At 42.2% G+C, this 23,363-nt stretch overlaps 1 protein-coding gene across 3 annotated transcripts in view; it reads right to left on the bottom strand.

Moving 5' to 3' along the window:
• Nucleotides 1-1,464: 1,464 nt before the first annotated feature.
• gmeb2 (glucocorticoid modulatory element binding protein 2) overlaps nucleotides 1,465-23,363 on the bottom strand; it is a 31,088-nt gene continuing 9,189 nt past the window's right edge. For 2 of the 3 annotated variants that reach the window (XM_060937712.1, XM_060937714.1), the window contains exons 4-10: nucleotides 21,750-21,874; nucleotides 15,494-15,597; nucleotides 10,417-10,571; nucleotides 10,011-10,082; nucleotides 7,899-8,036; nucleotides 4,430-4,552; nucleotides 1,465-2,974 (exon numbers count right to left, since the gene is read on the bottom strand). In XM_060937712.1, the coding sequence (XP_060793695.1) occupies nucleotides 2,391-2,974; nucleotides 4,430-4,552; nucleotides 7,899-8,036; nucleotides 10,011-10,082; nucleotides 10,417-10,571; nucleotides 15,494-15,597; nucleotides 21,750-21,874 (1,301 nt within the window). In that variant the 3' untranslated portion in view covers nucleotides 1,465-2,390. The remainder of the gene's footprint in view (nucleotides 2,975-4,429; nucleotides 4,553-7,898; nucleotides 8,037-10,010; nucleotides 10,083-10,416; nucleotides 10,572-15,493; nucleotides 15,598-21,749; nucleotides 21,875-23,363) is intronic. The other variant, XM_060937713.1, reaches the window with a different exon arrangement.

Below are 23,363 nucleotides of genomic sequence, written 5' to 3'. Positions count from 1 at the left end.
TGGTTAGCACTGTCACCTCACAGCAAGAAAGTTCTGGGTTTGAGCCCAGTGACTGACGGGGGCCTTTCTGTGCTGAGTTTGCATGTTCTCCCCGTGTCTGCGTGGGTTTCCCCTGGGTGCTCTGGTTTCCCCCACAGTCCAAAGACATGCAGGTTAGGTTAACTGGTGACTCTAAATTGACTGTAGGTGTGAATGTGAGTGTGAATGGTTGTCTGTGTCTATGTGTCAGCCCTGCGATGACCTGGCAACTTGTCCAGGGTGTACCCCGCCTTTTGCCCGTAGTCAGCTGGGATAGGCTCCAGCTTGCCTGCAACCCTGTAGGACAGGATAAGGTGGTTAGAGATAATGAGATGTGATGAGATGAGATGAGTAGTTTGTGCTCAGAACATTTTTCCAGTACGTGACTCCATTCATTTTCCCTTTGATAATTTGGTACCATGAGATGAGAAACAGCAGCACGGTGGTGTAGTGGGCAGCACTGTCACCTCACAGCAAGAAAGTTCTGGGTTCGAGCTCAGTGACTGACGGGGGCCTTTCTGTGCTGAGTTTGCATGTTCTCCCAGTGTCTGCACGGGTTTCCTCTGGGTGCTCCGGTTTCCCCTACAGTCCAAAGACATGCAGTTAGGTTAACTGGCTACTCTAAATTGTCCAAAGGTGTGAATGTGTGAGTGAGTGTGCAGAAAGGAACCGGCCACCCTCCTGCTGCAATTCTGGCCCAGTCAACCAAACATGGTTCACCTCTGGACCCTCTGCTTCTGGCTTTTTCTTGAGTGCTTTTCGAGTGGTCCTTAGCTCTTAGACTACTCTTCTGATTGCCCAGTTGGAAATCTTGCAAGGAGCTTCTGCATGTGGCTGATGTGTGTGATGTTCCTTTCACTTGCAGATATTGGTCATGATGGTGCCCTCATTTGAGGAGATGGTCGGAGAGTAAAATAATATATTGATAAAGAAAAGTCATGTTTGACTGATCTGGCGAAATCTGAGGCAGATCCTTTGGAAGGCTAAATGAGCTGAATGGAAGGCAAATGTCACTTTGGCACCACCTACTGTTTTGGTGCTTTTCAAACAAGCAGAATAGCAGTGCTAAAGTTCACGGGATGCACAAATGGCGTGTTGCATTTGTAAAACCGATTACATAAACATGTAAAATGGTGCTTATTTATTTGCATTCTTTCTTTACATTTATGCACCCTGCTCAGCACCTATACGTAGGTAGCATTAGTCTTTGTCAAACACATTGTATTTTTTTGACCGTCATGTTTTGTATTTGCAAAGCGCATTGTGTTTGTTTGAGGGGTGTGTTGTATTTGTAAAGCATGGTGTGCATATTTGCGAATCATGGGGCCTTTATAAATCACATTGTTTGCAAACCATGGGGCATTTGTAGAATACATTCAGCAATTTTGTGACATTTTGGCAGTTTTCTAACTCTACACACACATGCACACACAGAAATTTGCATAGTGAAAATCTGGTGCGAGTACTGCTCTGTTGTTTTTGATATAAGCAGGAATAAACTTGGTATCCAGTCCAGAAGTTTTAGCCAAGAGGCAAAGAGCAAACACAAACTGCAGCCATGTCCCTAAAAATAAACATCTAAGAATGCGACAGGTTTTCTTAAAATCCTTTTAATCAGATGAAAGCTATGAAATAACACTGATCAGTAACACGCAATCTACAAAGCATTCATAGTAAGAATAGAGCACTATGCTTACACATGAATACCATAAACACACTGAATCGACCCCATTTTTTTTCCTGCTCATATAAACAAACAGCATAAAATTCAGAAATGGACCTTAAACAGAACATTAGTGAAATGATGAAATAGAAAGTCATTAGTTCTCTCCTCCGAGCACGTTCGTGCAGGGGTGATGGTGGAACGGCTTTTTCCAGAGGGTTCGGAGCTCGATGGGGTGTAACAATGTGTGTTTTATGACACTGACTGATCAAGTGAGGTGGGGCAAAGAACTGAGTAACTGTGCATTCGCACTAATATGCGGCAAGGAAATGAAGGCCCATCTTTTGTGTTGCTGTGCGAGCTGAGGTTAAGATTTTCTTAAAGGGAGCTCTGCCAATTGCCTTGTCAATACTTTCAGTTTTTTATGACACTAAATGCCAACCAGTGTGAAAGATGTGGCATTTTTACTTTCACCATCCTGTACAGGTAGCTGTTATGTGACAAGTAAAATGAACAAAGCACAGGAACAAATTTAAATGAAATAATTTTAGCGATCCAACATGAGATCAAACGAATGCAAGATTTCAGTGCAAAACACGAAATGTATCAGAAAAAGTGCACACGCACGCACACACCTTCTAATTAGACTAAATAAACTTTTTTTCTCTTTGAAAAACTGATGCAAATTTCTATCCAGGTCTTATGGACTTTATTGCTTGTCTTTGCTTTGCTGCTCAGTGTTCCCCTCTGCCGTCTCCTCTGCCTGAGCTCCCAGTGTTTCCACTGTAGCGGTACTAACAGGTACTGTCACGATAGTGCTTCCCCCTGCTGCTGCTGCCAGGTTCTGCAGTGTGGCTCCGGTTCCCAAAGTGGGCAGCGTGACCAGCTGAAAGGGACTGAGCACTTTAACAATGGTGGAGCCTCCTGCTGCATCCGGGCTCAACACGGTGAGATTGGACGAGTCTGACTGCAGTTCTGCTCCTCCTGGAGATGTCAGGACAGTGTAGCTCCCTATAAAGGGTGCCTGATTAGGGGAGGAGCCTCCCACGGCTGACAGGATTTTGTCCAGTGGGATGCCTGTAAGCTGGGTGATGGGCACAGTGAACTGGGCCGGCTGAGCAGGTGGGGCCATCACCGAGGCGGGTCCGGAGATGGCACGCGTGAGGCGGGGGCGTTTGGGAGCTGGGGGCGTGGTTACAGGGGTCAGGTTCATGAGGACGTTATTGAGGTGCTGGGATTTGCTCTTCAGTTCCTTGGCGCGCTTGCGGTGTTCGTCACACTGGCGCTCCAGAGCTACAGCAGGCACACAAATTCAATAATGTTAAGACGTTGAGAAATCACAGAAATTCGATGGCTAAATCATAAATGTTGGCACCTCTGTGTCTAAACCCAAAATGTTACTGGAAAACAAGAATTACAGCTTTGGCCAGGCTTTGCTTGGGGACGTGAGCTATGTTATAACTGCCGCCAGTGCTGTAGTCGAGTCACTAAACCTCAAGTCCGAATCCAGTCTCGAGTCCCCAATATTCAAGTCCGAGTCAAGTCCAAGTCATTAAAGAAAATTTCGAGTCGAGTCCACTATTGAGCCGAGTCGAATCCAGGAACAAGACTCCAACTGCACCATTTGACGGTGGCTGTTGCTGCCTTTATGTGAAAGCGTCTCTGCTACTGTGTTGGACTAACGTTCCTGCTCGACTGCCCCGTTTTAGTTAACAGGCTACAGATAAAAAGCTTGTTCATCGCTCAACAAGCCCCGCCCACTATCAACAGGGCAAATAACATGAGAGAGGGTTAACACTAGCTAGTTCATCGCTCAGCAAGCCCTGCTATCAACAGAGCAATGAACACAGTGTGTCACTTACTTCTCTGGGTGGAGTCTTACCAAATGACGATTGAAGTTCGAGGTTGTCCCCGTCGTCTCCTCTATAGTTCTTCTACATATGGAACACATAGCAGTGCATTTTTCCCACTGCACGAGAAGTCTGTATAAGCAAAGCAGACAATCCTAGGGGCTTCTCTCCAGGCATTTTAGAGCCATTAACGTTAGTTTGTTCCTGAACATAACATATGAACAGGTGAATGTTCATTCTCTTGCACAAAACTAGTCTAAAAATTAATGTAGATATAAATATCTTAGGGCGGCATGGTGGTGTAGTGGTTAGCGCTGTCGCCTCACAGCAAGAAGGTCCGGGTTCGAGCCCCGTGGCCGGCGAGGGCCTTTCTGTGCGGAGTTTGCATGTTCTCCCCGTGTCCGTGTGGGTTTCCTCCGGGTGCTCCGGTTTCCCCCACAGTCCAAAGACATGCAGGTTAGGTTAACTGGTGGCTCTAAATTGACCGTAGGTGTGAATGTGAGTGTGAATGGTTGTCTGTGTCTATGTGTCAGCCCTGTGATGACCTGGCGACTTGTCCAGGGTGTACCCCGCCTTTCGCCCGTAGTCAGCTGGGATAGGCTCCAGCTTGCCTGCGACCCTGTAGGACAGGATGAGATGAGATAAATATCTTAAGCCAAATTATTATGGCATGTTATAAAAAATTAAAGAAAAAAATCTGACTCCTCGTCTCCAATTTACGAGTCCGAATGCAGTCAATGCACGAGTCTGCGTCCAAGTCCGAGTCATCAGTGCTCAAGTCCAAGTCAAGTCACAAGTCCTTAAAATTAGGGCACAAGTTGAACTCGAGTACGACAAGCCTAGCTGCAGCCTCCTCAGACAGACCGTAACACACGAACTGAAATCTCACATTCCTCACCTGCTAAGCTCTGAGTGTACTGTTCCCTGCAGCGATCCATTTCGCTCTTGTGGCTGGCCAGCACTTTCTTCACCAGATCCAGCATCCCGAAATTCTGAACGATATTGTTGAGCAGAGCTGCATCTATAAATAAGAAACACAACTCTCATACATTAATACATAAATGTGTAGTGATCTAAAACTGTTTTTACAACAGCTTCATTTATCTGGTATTTGACTTTTTTGGCATTTGACTCTATTCAGTGTGTCTTGAAATTAACTCGGCACGGTGGTGTAGTGGTTAGCACGGTCGCCTCACAGCAAGAAGGTTCCGGGGTCGAATCCAGCGGCCAGCGAGGGCCTTTCTGTGTGGAGTTTGCATGTTCTCCCCGTGTCTGCATGGGTTTCCTCCGGGTGCTCCAGTTTCCCCCCACAATCCAAAGACATGCAGTTAGGTTGACGTGGGGCGGCCTTAGGCTGAGGTGCCCTTGAGCAAGGTACCTAACCCCTGACTGCTCCCCGGGTGCTCTGGTGTGGCTGCCCACTGCTCTGGGTGTGTGTTCACTGCTTCAGATGGGTTAAATGCAGAGGATGAATTTCACTGTGCTTGAAGTGCGCATGTGACGAATAAAGGTTTCTTAAACTCTTGTACTATTTTACTCAGTTCAGAGCCACAACCATCTCTGTTACTCTGTTGCACAATTACTGTCATTCTGCTCCCATTCCAAATTTTACTCTCTAAACTCAAAATAGAGCAAAATTAACTATTTTTGAGGGAAAATACTTTTAACGCTGGAAAAATTGCTCAGTTATTTTTCCTGTGTTTGCACTACAGCATGCGCATATCAACCGATCTACTCATAATAAATAGAATAAATATTTACACTTACTCAAGCTGATCTTAGGACAACGTTAAAAATGTTCAGTATCTATTTGTGGAGTAAAGCTATGGAACAGTTTGAATGTGGAGCTCATGAAATGTACAACTATAAACCAGTTCAAAAAAAGGTATAAAGAACAGATCTTTATGAGGTATAGGGAGGAGGAATTACAATAACATTCTATTGATAATATAAAAGTGTATATATGTGTATGGGTACATACGGATATATAAAATATAATGAGTATTGTGTGTGTATTTTATATATATATATATATATATATATATATATATATATATATAGTGTGTGTGTGTGTATGTCTATATATGCATAATTATATATACTATATATGCATAATTATGATATTATGGGTGTCTGTGTACGTATGGATATGTGTATAGTTATAGGTATGTGTATATGTATGTACTGTATATGTATTGTATGTGTGTATATATGTATAACAAGTATCTGTATATATGATTTGATTTGGTCGATATTATACCATGTTGGTATGTCTTGGTATGTTTTCTTTTTTGTTTGTTGCTTTTGCTTTCTTTTGTATATATAGTATATTATGGCAGAAAGTGACGTTTGATTAGCGGTGGTATAGAGGGTTAGGATTTGCTAAGTTATTTACTTCTTCCTAATCCTTTCCGAACATTATTATGTTACTGCCTTGTGGCTACGCTATTCTGTTTGTTTATGATGATGTTTTGATTATTGCATTTTTTATTTTTTAATCTTTCTTCTTTACTGTTCGGAATAAAGCAATCAATCAATCAATCAATCAATCTTTGGCTGGATTGAGTCGAAGTAAAAAAAAAAAAAAGGCACCGCTGATCATCAGTGTTGCAGCTCTCAAGACTGAATCGAATCGCTGTCCTGAATCATGAAATAAATCATGAATTGAATCATCCGTCCTGAATCATTTGAAGCGCATAAAAACCGCGTGCCATCTCGCAACAAGTTTTAACTCCAAATGGCCTAAACTATGGCTGACAGATTTTATCCTGTTTACAGTGGCTGTTCCCACTGCGAAAGAGAAACCAATCAAAACCGAAAGAGTGAAAGTGATTATCATGCCATTACCATGTGAATAGTCTTTTATGAATGCCTACGTGCGCGCTCAGCGCTCCAACTCCGGTGTGACTGAGTAAGCCCCTCATTTCACCGAGTACGATCTGGAAAAAATCACACGCGACCATGCGCGACTATGATCGCAGCTATGTTTTCCCGTAGTCGCGGGCAAAATCCGTGCGACCTAAACCCATTATTTTCTGTGTACGCTCTATGTTCGATGTTATCTCGTTCGACCTTCGATGTGTACGCTCTACCTGCATCCTATACGCTCTGTAGATGCTTTACATATGCTCTACTTGCGTCTATCCATTCGATCTGATGCGCTCTTAACACGACCAAGGCTCGTTCTGTTCGACCAATCTGCGACATGGCGTCGATCTCTCTGCGATCTATCCTCGCAAGTGCGCGACCTCGGCCGATCAAGGCTCAATCTTGGCCGATCTAGCTACGTACGAGTTGCAATGTACCCTCGATCAATACGATTTAGCCTGCGATATAAATGTTCTAGCCTCGCTCTGTACGCTCAATTCTCGATCTTTTCTAGACAGATTCTCGCCTGAGCTACGCGCAAATTTGTCACGGTCGCCCGGATTTGCGTGCGACCCACTGTGACTGTATAAAAAGGCCCAGCGATCGGTGGCTGACCATCAGTTTTTGACCAGCCTCCGAAGGGACAACATGGACCCAATTGCTCTGCATCATGCTATTGCGCCCTATTTATATGACGTTCAGTAGGCGTAGCTTAATCGGATTAGGAGAAGATAGGTCGCAACTTAAGCAATGGTCGATCTTTATTGGTTGAAGTAGGTCGCACCTTAATCCTCTTTATGCGCCCTATTTATATGACATTCAGTACGCGTAGCTTTAATAGGATTAGGCGAAGGTAGGTCGCAACTTAAGCGATGGTCGATCTTTATTGGTTGAAGCAGGTCGCACCTTAATCCTCTTTAGAATCCAATCGTGCCCATGGGAAGAATAGGGAGCATACGGGTCTAGGGAAGGTCTGGGACATCGCTCTTTCGATGCTCTCTGTGCGACTTTTAGGTCGAGGCTCAGTTTTTTGACATGTCAAAAAACCGAGCAACGATCTCTTTGTTGGGGAGACCATTCCTCGACCACGTGCAACCATGGAAGACCAAGGCGTGACCAACCCTCGGTCAACCATCGACTGCGTACGACCTGCGGCGACCAAGCCACGCTCTGAGACCGCAGCTCGGTCTTCCGGGAAGATTTCTCGGTGAAATGACCCCCTAAGGTGGCAAGTTTTATGTTTCATCTAATTTAGGTGATTTAAAAACTATAATATTATTTGGCAGTGGGAACACAGAAAAGTGTAAAGTATAAAGTATCTGTCAATATGTTTATCATGCTTGTATGATAAAAAAACTCGCAAAGATATTTCTCGCAATACATAACCTACTCATTCTAAACCTGCCGAGCTTCGCTGGCGAAGCTCTCGACCCCAAAGGGTTAATATTGATATTTTTCTCTATCTTTCTGTTCTGACAAAACCTAATATACCCACTGACCTTTGACCTGTAGCGGTGGTTCATGGATACGTTCCTCCAGGCCTTTGAGGATATCCTCGATCTCTTTCTGCAGGTCCTCCATGATGTTCTCCAGCAGTCCGGCGTCCTTCAGACCTTTCCAGAAGGTCATGGTGTCCTCTGAGAACAAAGAAAATCTGAGATCAGATTTTTTTCAAAAGCAGCTGTTTTTCATTAGATTAACGTATCTTTTTTTTTTGTAAAAAAAGATACATTCTTACCATCAAATACTTTCATTCCATATTTTGTTGCTTTTTTTTTTTTTGCTTTTGGGGCTTTGTTTTCGAATAGTTTCCCTGTGTCCAAAAATCACTCACTACTCACTATATAGTGAGTGGACTGTGTTGGGGTGACTGGACGGAGGAAGAAATGTATTATAAAGGACATTCAAGTACAATTAAAAATAGTAAGAGAATAAAAATAAGCTAAAATAGAATAAGACAGATAAAATACAAGAATAAAAGTTACAGTTCAGAGTGAAGAATTAATCAAAAGCCTCACATTTGATTTAATACAAGGCAGCAACAAAGAAGAAAGTATTCAGCCTTGATTTAAAAGAACTGAAAGATGCAGCAGACACAAAGTACTTTGTTTATATTAATGTGGAAAATATGCTCAGTATAATATGGATTTATCACAAAAATACATGCATTTATTTATTATTTTGAAAACCCACCAGCCGACTGATCTGGCACGTTTTAATTGTGCGACAGTAATGACGGAAATAACGGTGCGATGGAGTAGTGTCCGAAAGTGTTTTTTCATTTTACCAATGAGCTCAATATATAGTCCTCTATATCGTAATTTCTTATATAGTGAGTAGGGAGTAGTGAACGAGTGAGTGATTTCAGACACAGGGTTTATATTAGAGCCCTGCACTCCCGCGGGAGTCCCGCGGGACCCGACGCAAAGCAGTGCGGCGCGGGACAAATTTTGAAAGCTCATTGCGGGCGCGAGGGGGAGTGCACAATGCGGGCGCGGGCGGGAGAGGTGATAAGCTGCAGTCCCGCTAACTAAAAACGTGTTTAAAATAAAATTTATAAATTATTAATTTATGTCTATCATACATAATTTGTGCTGGATATTTTATTTGGCATTAATAAAAACATTTTAAGATGCCTAAATTTGCGGATGTGGTCTAATCTCGCGTACGTTTCCGATTCCTTTCCGCTCTTCCGTGTTTGAGATCTCCGATCATGGCAGAAGAGCAGAGCTCCTCTAGTGAAGCTCACAGTGCTTCAGAAGTGCTGCTTTAAAAAGAGGTACATTTACTGTTAAAAAGTCAAAAGTATTAGTCCTAAGTATTAAAAAAAGTATTAAAAAAGTATTAAAAAGTATTAACTAGTATTAAAAAGGACTGTGTATCGCACAGATTGTTCAATTTAAAGCGAGAAATAGACAATGTATAATCTGAGGAGCTGGTTGTGGTTGCACAACACTTCATATGAGAGGAGAATGAAATCGTGGTTGGAATCATAATGCCACAGACTCGGAAGTGCGAGTGCACAAAGCGAGAGCTGTCAATCAAAGCGAGAGCTGTCAATCAAAGCGAGAGCTGTCAATCAAAGCGAGAGCTGTCAATCATGAGCGCATGCAGCGCTCAACTTGGAATGTGTCAGCAGAATGTCAGAGTCTAAACAATAAACTTACAATAAATGAAGGATCGGTCAGTGGAGAGCTCAGCCAAGCTCAGCATGTTTAATTCCCCAAGCCAATGACAGGAACTTTCGTGAGAAATAACACGAACGTCTGCATCATGCGGGATTTGCGGGTGGGAGCGGGACAAAATATGGCAGGCGCGGGCAGGAGCGGGACTGAAAATCATAATTCTTTGCGGGAGCGGGACTGAAAATTCTGTCCCGCGCAGACCTCTAGTTTATATTTCATCCTCAGTTGGTTCAGCAAAACGCGCCGCCATTTTGTTTTTCTCTGCTCATGGTACATGAGCTGATAGCCTAGTAGTAGAGTAGCCAATCAGAGTGCGTGATTGCTCATATCCAGTGAATGTGGCTAGAATAATCCGAGTTTCACTGTACTCCATGTGCATGATGATAGAGAACTTTAACAAATGACTAAATTCAGTTTTTCACTCACCTCCTATAGCCGTGACCCACTCAGTGCTGTCTTCTGAGGTTTCTGTTGTAAATGTGGCTGTAGATCCATTTACTATTTACAGAGTAAACATACACAATTAGCAATACTTCAGCAAACACTGACATTTATAGTACAAGGCAACGGTCACAAATAATATTAATATTAATGATAATGCCCTGCTGTCTTGTAATGCCCTACTGTAACGTAAAAGCACCCGACTTACAAGGTTTTTTTTTTCCTGCCATATCATTGAAATTGTGTGTGTATATTCATAGAACTGGCTAAGAGTGCAATTATATTCTTTTGTGTTATATTTGTTGTATCGAACTGCATAGAACAGCTGAAGGGTTTGTCATCAGTGCGACTCCTGAAACTTGGATATGTGTAGAGTGGAGTGGAGTGGTACCATCAGTAGAAGATGGAGTCGGTGCGGTCTCGGTGGACGTCTGGCTGGTGAGAGATGCTCGCGTCCCCACCAGGTCGATCTTAGTGCTGCGACAAGTGTTGGAGCACAGCTTCGTGTGCTGGTAGAAGTCCAGTTCACCAGAGTCCATGATCCTCCTACAGGATGGAACATTTCAAAAGTAAAAATAAATAAATAAATAAATAAATAAATAAAACACGAGTCAGGAGTGTATGAGTTTCAGAATCAGTATCATCAGGAAGGAAGGAAAAAAGACATTTCAGTACCAGGTTTCTGTAACAAAAAGAGAGGCTGGTATTTACAGCTGCCATAAGTTAAGTGAGAACTGGAACTAAATTATTTGGCATACATTACAACAAAGTTTGGACACACCTAATTCAATACCTTTTCTTTATGTTTATTCATTAAAAAAAAGAAAAGAAAAAAAACACTTCATGTCTTAAGGTACTGACGGATGTCATGTCTCTTTACTTAGCTGAGTGGTTCTGGACATAATATGGATCACTACAGTTGTGGAATAGGGCTATTTACTGTATTTTTATTATTTATTATTTACTGTTTGATCTCAAACTCATTAAGAAAGCAAGAACTTGCACTAATTAACTTTTGACGAGGCACAGCTGTTAATTGAAAAGCATTCCAGGTGACGACCTCATGAAGCTGGTTAAGAAAATGAAAATAGTGTGTAAAGTGACAAGGTAAATGCTGGCTACTTTGAAGAATCTAAAATATGAAACATATTTTGTTTTTTTAACACTTTGTCTACCACATAATTCCATATATGTTATTTCATCGTTTTGATGTCTTCAGGATTGTTCTACAATGTACAAAATACAGAAAAACCTCTGAATGAGTATGGGTGTACAAACTTTTGACTGGTACTCTAACTATAAGTGGATAAAAAGTATTATGTAATATTCTTTAATAAATAAAACATTGGTCATCATTTGCAAATTGCCATGGTATGGGGAATAAAACACTTCAAGACGTGATTGGAAAATAATCAACGTTGATGTAGTAACAGTAACTAGTCACTAATTAATTTTCTTTAGTATACAACCCCGATTCCAAAAAAGTTGGGACAAAGTACAAATTGTCAATAAAAACGGAATGCAATAATTTACAAATCTCAAAAACTGATATTGTATTCACAATAGAACATAGACAACATATCAAATGTCGAAAGTGAGACATTTTGAAATTTCATGCCAAATATTGGCTCATTTGAAATTTCATGACAGCAACACATCTCAAAAAAGTTGGGACAGGGGCAATAGGAGGCTGGAAAAATTAAAGGGACAAAAAAGGAACAGCTGGAGGACCAAATTGCAACTCATTAGGTCAATTGGCAATAGGTCATTAGCATGACTGGGTATAAAAAGAGCATCTTGGAGTGGCAGCGGCTCTCAGAAGTAAAGATGGGAAGAGGATCACCAATCCCCCTAATTCTGCGCCGACAAATAGTGGAGCAATATCAGAAAGGAGTTCGACAGTGTAAAATTGCAAAGAGTTTGAACATATCATCATCTACAGTGCATATCATCATCAAAAGATTCAGAGAATCTGGAAGAATCTCTGTGCGTAAGGGTCAAGGCCGGAAAACCATACTGGGTGCCCGTGATCTTCGGGCCCTTAGACGGCACTGCATCACATACAGGCATGCTTCTGTATTGGAAATCACAAAATGGGCTCAGGAATATTTCCAGAGAACATTATCTGTGAACACAATTCACCGTGCCATCCGCCGTTGCCAGCTAAAACTCTATAGTTCAAAGAAGAAGCCGTATCTAAACATGATCCAGAAGCGCAGACGTCTTCTCTGGGCCAAGGCTCATTTAAAATGGACTGTGGCAAAGTGGAAAACTGTTCTGTGGTCAGACGAATCAAAATTTGAAGTTCTTTATGGAAATCAGGGACGCCGTGTCATTCGGACTAAAGAGGAGAAGGATAACCCAAGTTGTTATCAGCGCTCAGTTCAGAAGCCTGCATCTCTGATGGTATGGGGTTGCATTAGTGCGTGTGGCATGGGCAGCTTACACATCTGGAAAGACACCATCAATGCTGAAAGGTATATCCAGGTTCTAGAGCAACATATGCTCCCATCCAGACGACGTCTCTTTCAGAGAAGACCTTGCATTTTCCAACATGACAATGCCAAACCACATACTGCATCAATTACAGCATCATGGCTGCGTAGAAGAAGGGTCCGGGTACTGAACTGGCCAGCCTGCAGTCCAGATCTTTCACCCAGAGAAAATATTTGGCGCATCAAAAAACGGAAGATACGACGAAAAAGACCTAAGACAGTTGAGCAACTAGAATCCTACATTAGACAAGAATGGGTTAACATTCCTATCCCTAAACTTGAGCAACTTGTCTCCTCAGTCCCCAGACGTTTACAGACTGTTGTAAAGTGAAAAGGGGATGTCTCACAGTGGTAAACATGGCCTTGTCCCAACTTTTTTGAGATGTGTTGTTGTCATGAAATTTAAAATCACCTAATTTTTCTCTTTAAATGATACATTTTCTCAGTTTAAACATTTGATATGTCATCTATGTTCTATTCTGAATAAAATATGGAATTTTGAAACTTCCACATCATTGCATTCCGTTTTTATTTACAATTTGTACTTTGTCCCAACTTTTTTGGAATCGGGGTTGTAAATACGCAGGCGATTATAGAAAATCGCGTGCGCTGATTTATAGGGAAATAGTCAGAATTTCTCAACCATCACCTCGAGTGACTCAGCAAAATGGCAGCCAATCGCATCGTCACTGTAAATGAGGAAGAAATACAAATGAAAGAAAATGCTGTTCCTAAAAGCACTAAAGATGCTACAAAGTTTGGTCTAAAACTATTCAAAGGTAAGGTGGGATTGTGATTTATTTTATCTATTTCAAAATAAAGTATTTTATGTGACTCGCATAGATAAGTGACACAAGTCTTTATTAAATTTGCATGCCGCTTTTGAAGATTGAAATAAATGACTTTTAATATGATTTTTTAAAATAAATCACCTGTGTATTTATACGAAAACAATTATCCGCCTCAGGCTCAGTGAATATTGGTGAATAATAACTTTGACTTCGTCTCTGTTATTATTCACCGATATTCACTGAGTCCTTCGGCTCAATCACAGCACATCCTAAAGTGTTATACTGCTTTTTTATTTGTATTTGCACTACCAGTTAAAAAAGCTTGTGCACCGCTGGTTACATAAGGCCTTCATTTTTAGCATTTTCTATGTTATCAAATAACAAATATGGAGTTATACAATTGGGGGGGTTGTTATTTTAAGAATTTTGACTTTTCCATGTTTTACCCCCCTAGAAATATGGAGATGGTCCTTCTATGTGGGAAAATGTCAAATTTTATTAAATTGAACCTTGCTAACCCCCCTGTACATACCCTCTGAAAGTTTCCATTCTTACAATATGACAAAATACATTACAGTGCTGTTTGATATTAGAATGCTGCTTTTTTTTAATGCGTTTTAAAGTTATCGATGAATGCGAACCTCTTCAGGTATGCCACTAGGCATGACTACAACATTTTCAGTGCAGATGATCATTATTTTAAGGTAATAAGCTTAGTGGTAAGTAACCTTACATTCAAGTAAATTAAACATATGGTAATTCTGCTCTTTTTCAGCAAGTTTTAAAGTTATTGATGAATGTCACACTCTTCAGTAATACCTCAAATATGAACTATTTTTAAGCACAGAGGATCATTACTTAAGGTTACTAATTTAGTTTTAAGAACCAGTATGCACAAATGATTCATATCTGAATTATATCTCCCAATGTATTAAATAGTCATTATTTGTATTCTTGCAGGTAAATAATGGCTTCTGTTGCAACACGGTCAAAAGCTAAGAAGGTACTAGGTGTAGTAGGGTACGTAGAGCAGGCTGAGTTCCCTTCTGGGATGCTTCCAACAGGGAAGGACATCATTCAGAATATACTCTAACTGCTGCGGCCGAAGCGTGCTGGTCAAGCACAGAGATCCAGGGATGCTGCTGCTCAGTTGCTGGCAGAACTTGTTCAAGAGCCCTGGTTATTTTGTAACTTATACACCATCCACACCAGACATATAAAGAAGCATATCTTGAAACTTTATGGAGAATTTGTTACTCTGATTCAAACCCGTAAACAGAGACAAAATGAGGGTTTCTAACAACTCTTTTTGTGAGAAATAAATGTTATTACTGTGATTTTTGATGTTATATTTAAGAGTTATTTCCGTTAAGGAATGCTTATATTAGTGAAAAAGGCAGTTTTTGACTATTTGGAGGGGTTATTAACTTCAGAGGGTATGTACAGGGGGGTTAGCATTTTTCAGTTGGCCAAATATTGGTATTTCCATACTTCGATAGATCATCTCCATATTTTGGAGGGGGTAGAAAAAAAAAATTTTGGTCTAACACCCCCCCCCCAATACAATGACCAAGAAACAAACAACACAAAACTACTTAATATTTCAAATTTATCGCAGCTTCGATGCAGCTGTGCACACCCTCAGCATCTTCTCAACGAGATTCATGAGGGAGGTTCACCTCGGAGGCGTTTCTTAAAGTTCCCAAATAACCCGAGCTTGTGACTGCTTCTCCAAAAGTAAACATTAAAACTACCTGTTTTGGGGAACAAATTCATATTAATTAAAACTAATGATGAAAAATGCATTATATTTTGAATTAAATGTACGTATGGCCATTATTTATAAATGTATATTCATCTTAGAAACAAGTTTCAATTCTGAAAATTTCTAAAATAATTAAAAATATACATTCAATCTAGAATGTCAAAACATTTAATTTGGTTGTGTATGTTGTATAGATGATCAGCAGATGACATCTTTGGGTTAACGTGAAAATGATACCTTTATTAACTAACTGTCTTTTTACTGTAGAAGTTGAAGCTCCATCTAAAAGCAGCGATCACTTGACCATGATCACGGTACATTTTATACAGAGTAACAGACATCCATAGAAAGCTCACTACAGAAAGAAATATGAGTCCAGTTTCTCAACGCTGTGGCTTTATCATCAGAGTAACACACCTTAACATTGTCCCATTGAGCCGTATCGCTCTCTTCCAGTCTTTCAGAGTGGATTTTCCAGCCAGGTAGACAAACTCCTTTGGACTGATCAGGTGATTGTTGAACTGGAACATAAAGCATTAAAAGTGATGATGGGAGCAGTTTATGAGCTTCACGTGGCCCCATAGTGCGACACAAAATTGCAATTTCAAGACTCAAGGTCAATATCCAACAGAAATGGTCATGTCACTCGACAAAAACGTCTTACTTATCCTGAGCAATCGATCAACAACAAAATACAAAAATTGAACCATTTTTTTCTATTAAAGGCTTTACAGGTCTCACAACACAGAAAAGATTTACAGAACAAAAATGAAGAAAAAGAAGCCTTTATTTGTCACATGCACACCCAAGCACAGTGAAATTCATCCTCTGCATTTAACCCATGTGAAGCAGTGAACATACACACACACACACACACACACACTTTCAGAGCAGTGGGCAGCCATACTACAGTGCCCAGGGAGCAATTAGGGGTTAGGTACCTTTGCTCAAGAGCACTTCAGCCCAAGGCTGCCCCATGTTAACCTAACTGCATGTCTTTGAACTGTGGGGGAAACCGGAGCACCTGGAGGAAACCCACACAGACATGGGGAGAACATGCAAACTCTACACAGAAAAGCCCCCCATCGGCCACTGGGCTTGAATCCAAAACCTTCTTGTTGTGAGGTGACAGTGCTAACCACTACACCACCATGCCGCCAATACCATAATCTGGTATTGTCAGTAAAATAATGCATAAATCAACTTGCACTCAGGTCAGGATGGAATTTAATTCATAACTCTCTTGTATATTGTTTTGCTTTATTTCAGTCCGATATCTTCACCAGATACCATTAATTTTTAATATTATTTTTTAAAAAGAAAATGTTCTATGAGGCAGAGGCATGTATACTTTTGCAGACAGTAATTTATTTTCCATCCATCCATCCATTTTCTGCCGCTTATCCGGGTGTGGGTCGCGGGGATAGCAGCCTAAGCAGAGCAGCCCAGACTTCCCTCTCCCTGGCCACCTCCACCAGCTCTTCCGGGAGAATACTGAGGCATTCCCAGGCCAGCTGAGAGATGTAATCTCTCCAGCGTGTCCTGGGTCTGCCCTGGGGTCTCCTCCTGGTGGGGCATGCCTAGAAAACCTCCCCTGGGAGGCATCCAGGGGGCATCCTAACAAGCTGCTCAAACCACCTCAACTGACTCTTTTCGATGTGGAGGAGCAGCGGTTCTACTTGGAGTCTCTCTCGAATGACCAAGCTTCTCACTCTGTCTCTAAGGGAGAGCCCAGCCACCCTGCAGAGAAAACTAATTTCGACCGCTTGTATCCACGATCTCATTCTTTCGGTCACGACCCACAGCTCGTGACCATAGGTGAGGGTGGGAATGTAGATGGACCAGTAAATTGAGAGCTTTGCCTTTTGGCTCAGCTCTCTCTTCACCACAACAGACCGGTTTAGCGTCCGCATCAGTGCTGACACTGCCCTGATCCGTCTGGCCAACTCCCGCTCACCCCTACCCTCACTTGTGAACAAGACTCTGAGATACTTAAACTCCATCACTTGAGGGAGCAACTCCCCCCTGACCCGAAGTAGGTGCTCCACCCGTTTCCGACTGAGCGCCATGGCTACAGACTTGGAGGTGCTGAACCTCATCCCAGCCGCTTTACACTCTGCTGCAAACCGTCCCAACACATGCTGTAGGTCACAGATTGATGAAGCCAACAGGACCACATCATCCACAAAAAGCAGAGACACGATCCTGATGCCACCAAACCAGATACCCTCCGCCCCTTGGCTGCACCTAGAAATTCTGTCCATAAAAGTTATGAACAGAACCGGTGACAAAGGGCAGGCCTGGAGGAGTCCCACATGCACCAGGAACAAGTCTGACTTACTGCTGGCAATGCAAACCAAACTCCTGCTCCGGTCATACAGGATCCGAATGGCCCGCAGCAGTGGGCCCCGAACCCCATACTCCGAAAGCACTCCCCCAGAGGGCACCCCAAAGAACATGGTCATAAGCCTTCTCCAGGTCCACAAAACACATGTAGACCAGTTGAGCAAACTCCCATGCACCATCCAGTACCCTTGCAAGGGTAAACAGCTGGTCCAGTGTTCCACGACCAGGACGAAAATTGTACTGTTCCTCCTGAATCCGAGATTCAACTATCGACTGGACTCTCCTCTCCAGCACCCCAGCACAGGCTTTCCCAGGGAGGCTGAGAAGTGTGATCCCCCTATAGTTGGAACACACTCTCCGTTCCCTCTTTTTAAAAAGAGGGACCACCACCCCAGTCTGCCAATCCAGAGGCACTGTCCCCAATCTCCACGCAATGTTGAAGAGGCATGTCAGCCAAGACAGGCCAACAACATCCAGCACCTTCAGGAACTCAGGACGAATCTCATCCACCCCCTAGAGCCCGGCCACCGAGGAGCTTTTTAACCACCTCAGCAACCCCAGCCCCTGTGATGGGCAAGTCCTCCCAAGCACCCTCAGACTCTGCGTCCTCCTTGGACGACATGAAGGTGGAATTGAGGAGATCCTCAAAGTATTCCTTCCATCGCTGGATGATGTCCCCAGTTGAGGTCAACAGCACTCCATCCCCACTATAAACAGTCGAGAAAGAGTACTGCTTCCCCTTCCTGAGCCGCCGGACGGTTTGCCAGAATCTCTTTGAGGCTGACTGAAAGTCACTTTCCATGGCCTCACCGAACTCCTCCTACACCAGAGAGTTTTTGCTTCAGCGACCACCAGAGCCGCGTTCTACTTGGCCCGTCGGTATCTGTCGGCTGTCTCTGGAGACCCACAGGCTAACCAAGCCCAATAGGACTCCTTCAGCTTGACGGCTCCCCTCACCACAGGTGTCCACCACCGGGTTCTGGGATTACCGCTATGACAGGCACCAACAACCTTGCAGCTGCAGCTCTGCATGGCCACCTCAGCAATGGAGGTATGGAACATGGTCCACTTGGACTCAATGTCCCATCCTCCCCCAATATGCAGCTGAAGCTCTGCCGGAGGTGGCAGTTGAAGATCTGATGGACGAGAGCCTCTGCCAGATGTTCCAAGCATACCCTCACTACGCGTTTGGGCCTACCAGGTCAGTCTGGCCTCCTCCCTTGTCATCTGATCCAGCTCACCACCAGGTAGTGATCAGTTGACAGCTCTGCTCCTCTCTTCACCCGAGTGTCCAAGACATACGGTCGCAGATCAGATGAAACTACTACAAAGTTAATCATTGATCTACAGCCTAGGGTGTCCTCGTGCCACGTGCACTTATGGATACCCTTATGCTCGAACATGGTGTTCGTTATGGCCAAACCGTGCATCTCACAGAAGTCCAACAACAGAACACCACTCAGGTTCAGATCGGACAGGCTGTTCCTCTCAATCACATCCCTCCAGGACTCACTGTCATTGCCCACATGAGCGTTGAAGTCCCCCAGTAAAACAATGGAGTCCCCTTGTGGTGCACTGTCTAGTACCCCACTCAAGGACTCCAAGAAGGCCGGGTACTCTGAACTACCATTTGGCGCATAAGTGCAAATGACAGTCAGAGACTGTTCTCCAACCTGAAGGTGCAGGGAAACGACCCTCTTGTTTACTTTGGAGAACTCCAATAATAATGCGCCGAACTGGGGGGCTACCAATAGCCCCACCCCTGCCCAGCACCGCTCACCCTTGGCAACTCCAGCATGGAAGAGAGTCCAACCCCTCTCCAGGAAATTGGTTCCAGAGCTCAAGCTATGCGTTGAGGTGAGCCCAACTATATCTAGTCAGTATCTCTCAACTTCACACACAAGCTCAGGCTCCTTCCCCACCAGAGAGGTGACATTCCATGTCCCAAAAGCCAGTTTTGTCAGTCGGGGATCAGTACGCCAGAGCCTCTGCCTTTGGCTGCCACCCAGTCCACAATGCACCGGACCCTTACGGCACCTCCTGCAGGTGGTGGGTCCACAAGAGAGTGGTTCCGTGTTGCTCATTTGGGCTAGGCCCGGCTGGGCCCCACGGACATAGGTCCAGCCACCAGGTGCTCACCAACGAGCCCCTCCCCCAGGCCTGGCTCCAGGGTGGGGCCCCAGTATCCCTGGTCCAGGCGAGGACACTTGGATCCTTGCTGCTTCTCTCATAAAGGTCTTCAGAGCCGCTCTTTGTCTGACCTCTCATCTACTCAGGAGCTACATTGTCGGGGGCATTTGCCCTTGGTAGGGTCTCCCAAGGCAAACAGGTCCTAGATGAGAGTAATTTATTTTATTTAGCTTTGCCTTAAGGTCAACAAATTTTTAAATAATTTTACAATAATGATAAAAATAAGGCACGGAAACCGCAACAGCTAAAGGCAATTACTGCAGACCCATACATAAAACTAAGATTACATGATGATGACAAGGACTAACTTAGTAACGAAATATAAATATTTAAAAACAAGTTAAAGAGGCTACGTGTAGAACTGCACTTAACACATATTGTTCTCCATGTTCGTGGATGGTCAGGGTTGTAAGTAGACTGCAAGGATAAGGTACAATACTGTAGAAGGAGGGACATGTAGGAAGACAGTGTTAGTTCAAGTTGGCGAGTTTCTTGTGGTAGTGTGTTCCAAATTCTCGTGGTTTTTATCAGAAATGACTTTGCATTGCTGTTGTGTTTGCCTTGTTTGAACTTGAAGTAATAAAAACATATTAACAAAAAAAAAAAACAAGAAAAGACTTTTGATATGTGGAGGTCCTGCAGAATGGTTGTTTGTACCTGATTCCAGCTATACTGTTATGATTTCTTGTCGCTTTAGTGGAACTAACGGCAGATGGCAGGGCTTGGGGATCAATTTTGCCCAACCGAGTGAAGATCTTAAAGAATAGGACCATGTCGAGATACTCGTGCCAGTAACGGGGGGGGGGGGGGGGAGTAGATTTGTTCTTATTCTTTTCTGGTAACTAGTATCACAGCTATATGGCAGACCAAGAATATATTTTGTAGCCCATCTTTGTACTAGTTCAGTCCGTCTAATGAGTTCTACAGATTGAGGAGCCCATACCTGTGTTGCATACCCTAAGCGTGGGCATATGATGGCAAGGTAAATGGTACGTCTTCTACATTGAGAATTTAGATATTTTGTTGACCATCTAACAGCCCAAGAGCTGGTTTGCTTTCACACTATGTGTGAGGACTTGTGGATCAATGAAGTGATCCACTTCATTGTGAAAAATCTTTTAAACACCACTTATGACTGCAGGATGGATTTATTTTATGAATATAATCCAACAATATACATACTAAGACCCATAATATTTACTTCTTGGAACTATTAGACTTTTTTTTTAATCCACATTGTGTTAAAATATATTTTTTTAAATGTTTTGCATCATATTAACAACACTTTTTTCCACTTTCTACAGCCTATAGTCTTGAAATTGCAGTTTCAACTTTATTCATTCTTCATGTTGAAGCTTCTGAGCTTTAGAGAACTGAGAACTTTAGAACAATTTCCGATAAGGATCACCTTTACACTTTTTAACAATAAAAACGGTTATTATTGGAAATGACTGGTATAAGAGGAAAAAAAATACACTTCAGGACATGCTGCTATAGAATAATAATCAACTTCAAGATTGTAAAAGTAACTCGAGCCACTTTTACCCCACCCTGTCATAATAATAATAATAATAATAATAATAAACAACTTATTATTATTATAACATTATATGTAAATAATAAAACACTTGGAGGTGTGCTGTTATGGGAAAATAATCAGTGATGTCAAGAGGAGACACTATTATCAACCCAAAGTGGATTAATTTCCACTGCATTAATAGATATTAATAAATGTTTGCTATTAAAATAAATTATTAATTTAACATTAATTTTTTTTATAAAACATTTATTAATTATTGAATTAATAAATGTTTTAACAACATTTTATTAACATTATTATATAGGGAATAAAACACTTGAGGGTGCGCTGTTATAGGAAAATAATCACTGATGCAGTGGTGTGATGTGGCCCAATGGGAACCAGGGTTACTTTTCTCAGAGCACAACTGTCAGAGCTGCTATTATTGAAAATGAAATCAACACCTTCTGACTAATCAGAATCGAGAATTCAGTGTTGTGTCAGTGAAAGTGAAAAGCGTTTGCGCAAGGCACTAAATGTTCTCTTGGCACTCATAAAGCCACCGGATGAAACCTCTTTTGTCATTAGTGAGGTCATGTTGTCATGTGACTCATTCACCTGCACACACTTGACATTGATGCCGGGGCAGACGAATTTTTTCCACACCAGGTCGGCCTTGCTGTCTCCGCAGGTTATTTGATAAAGGATGTCTGTTTCTACATCCATGTCTGATGAAAGCTTCACTGTATGGGGGAAATGACATCAGGTTTATAATTACACACCATTTCCATCTACACGTCACCTACTGCAATAAAGTGCTCAGCTTTATACTGGAATACGTTAGAAAAGAACCAGTGTACACAAATCGTAAAAAACAACAACAGTTAAAGAACATCACATGCTACTTTATAATATTCTTATAATCAAGGATATGTATAAATGAACAGATTTAAAAAAAAAAATAGATAGATATTTAAGCACTTCCTAAAGGCCGAACTCCTGATGAGTGTATGAGAAAAATATTTGCAAGGGCACAAAATCAGCCTGACTAGAATAATAATATAATAGCATGTGAACCATCGAATTGTGTCGTGTCGTGTATTTCATGTCAATAAATTGCTGCATTGTCTTGTGACAGTGATACTAATAATGAGATACGCATCACAGTTATGAATACAGATTTATTCCTTTCTTTGACACCACATGCCATGCGGCAGAAACAACACCACAACATTTATTATGGCATAACTCTACTGGGTGCCTGGTGGACAGCAGTGAACCAGCGCTTTCACTTTACATCATTACTATAGAGTTACCATTGAACATCAAACTTGATATGTCAAATAGTTGTCTGGGTACACCTTTCACATCCACGCGCGTTGGCGCCCGGAGCCCACAGATTGCAAAGCGCGCGCACACCATTAGGAGTAATTACCATGCACCTGTTCCTGCATAGAGCTCAATCACAGTGCACACATATAAGGACTCTCAGTAACACACAGACTTTGCAAAAGCCTTGTATGTTGTATCACTTTTCTGGTTTTTGGACTATGAGTATTGTATTACCTCTGATATCGTGTCTGTGCCTCGCTCAACCACTGCCTGTTTTTTGAATCTGCCTTTGTCTGCATTTTGGATCTGTTTGCTAGTGTGTTTTCAATAAAACTCTTCCTGCGATTACATCCATCGCCCTTACATGACATATTAGTGCACTAATAAAACTGGTTTAACTAGTTTTATATGAAACTGTTGTGAATATTTTCTGTAAAATGTCTTAGTAAATAATCCCACATTATTTTTTAAAAAGCTAATTAAAAATAACCACTGGATAAAAACCCATCTATCTTATGTAAATAATGATAATAATTTTGTTGTCTGGTGGTCAGGCGTTTATGAGATACGCTGCCTTGCACTTATAATTGGGTTCCCTGTGGTGGTGGTGGTGGTGGTGGTACACATTCATAGTTCATACGTCTGTTCTTTGTACGTATGGATGTCATCAAAGCCATCAAAAATCAGGTCGATACATTATCACATTTTCTTAAACATGGTGCTCTGCACGTGCAAAGCATGCGCAAGGAGCTCCATGATTATTATTCACCACAGTGAACTGAAAAATATTAGAAATGAAATTTACAACAACAATCCAGATCCAGTCGAATCAGAAAATGTCAAGATCTTTATCACTTGAATTACACACTTATGCAGTATTTAAATGTTACAGTAAACACT

Source organism: Neoarius graeffei, chromosome 13 (genome assembly GCF_027579695.1).
Source record: "Neoarius graeffei isolate fNeoGra1 chromosome 13, fNeoGra1.pri, whole genome shotgun sequence".
Classification (NCBI taxonomy): Eukaryota; Metazoa; Chordata; class Actinopteri; order Siluriformes; family Ariidae; genus Neoarius; species Neoarius graeffei.
This window is presented reverse-complemented; position numbering and strand designations above follow the sequence as displayed.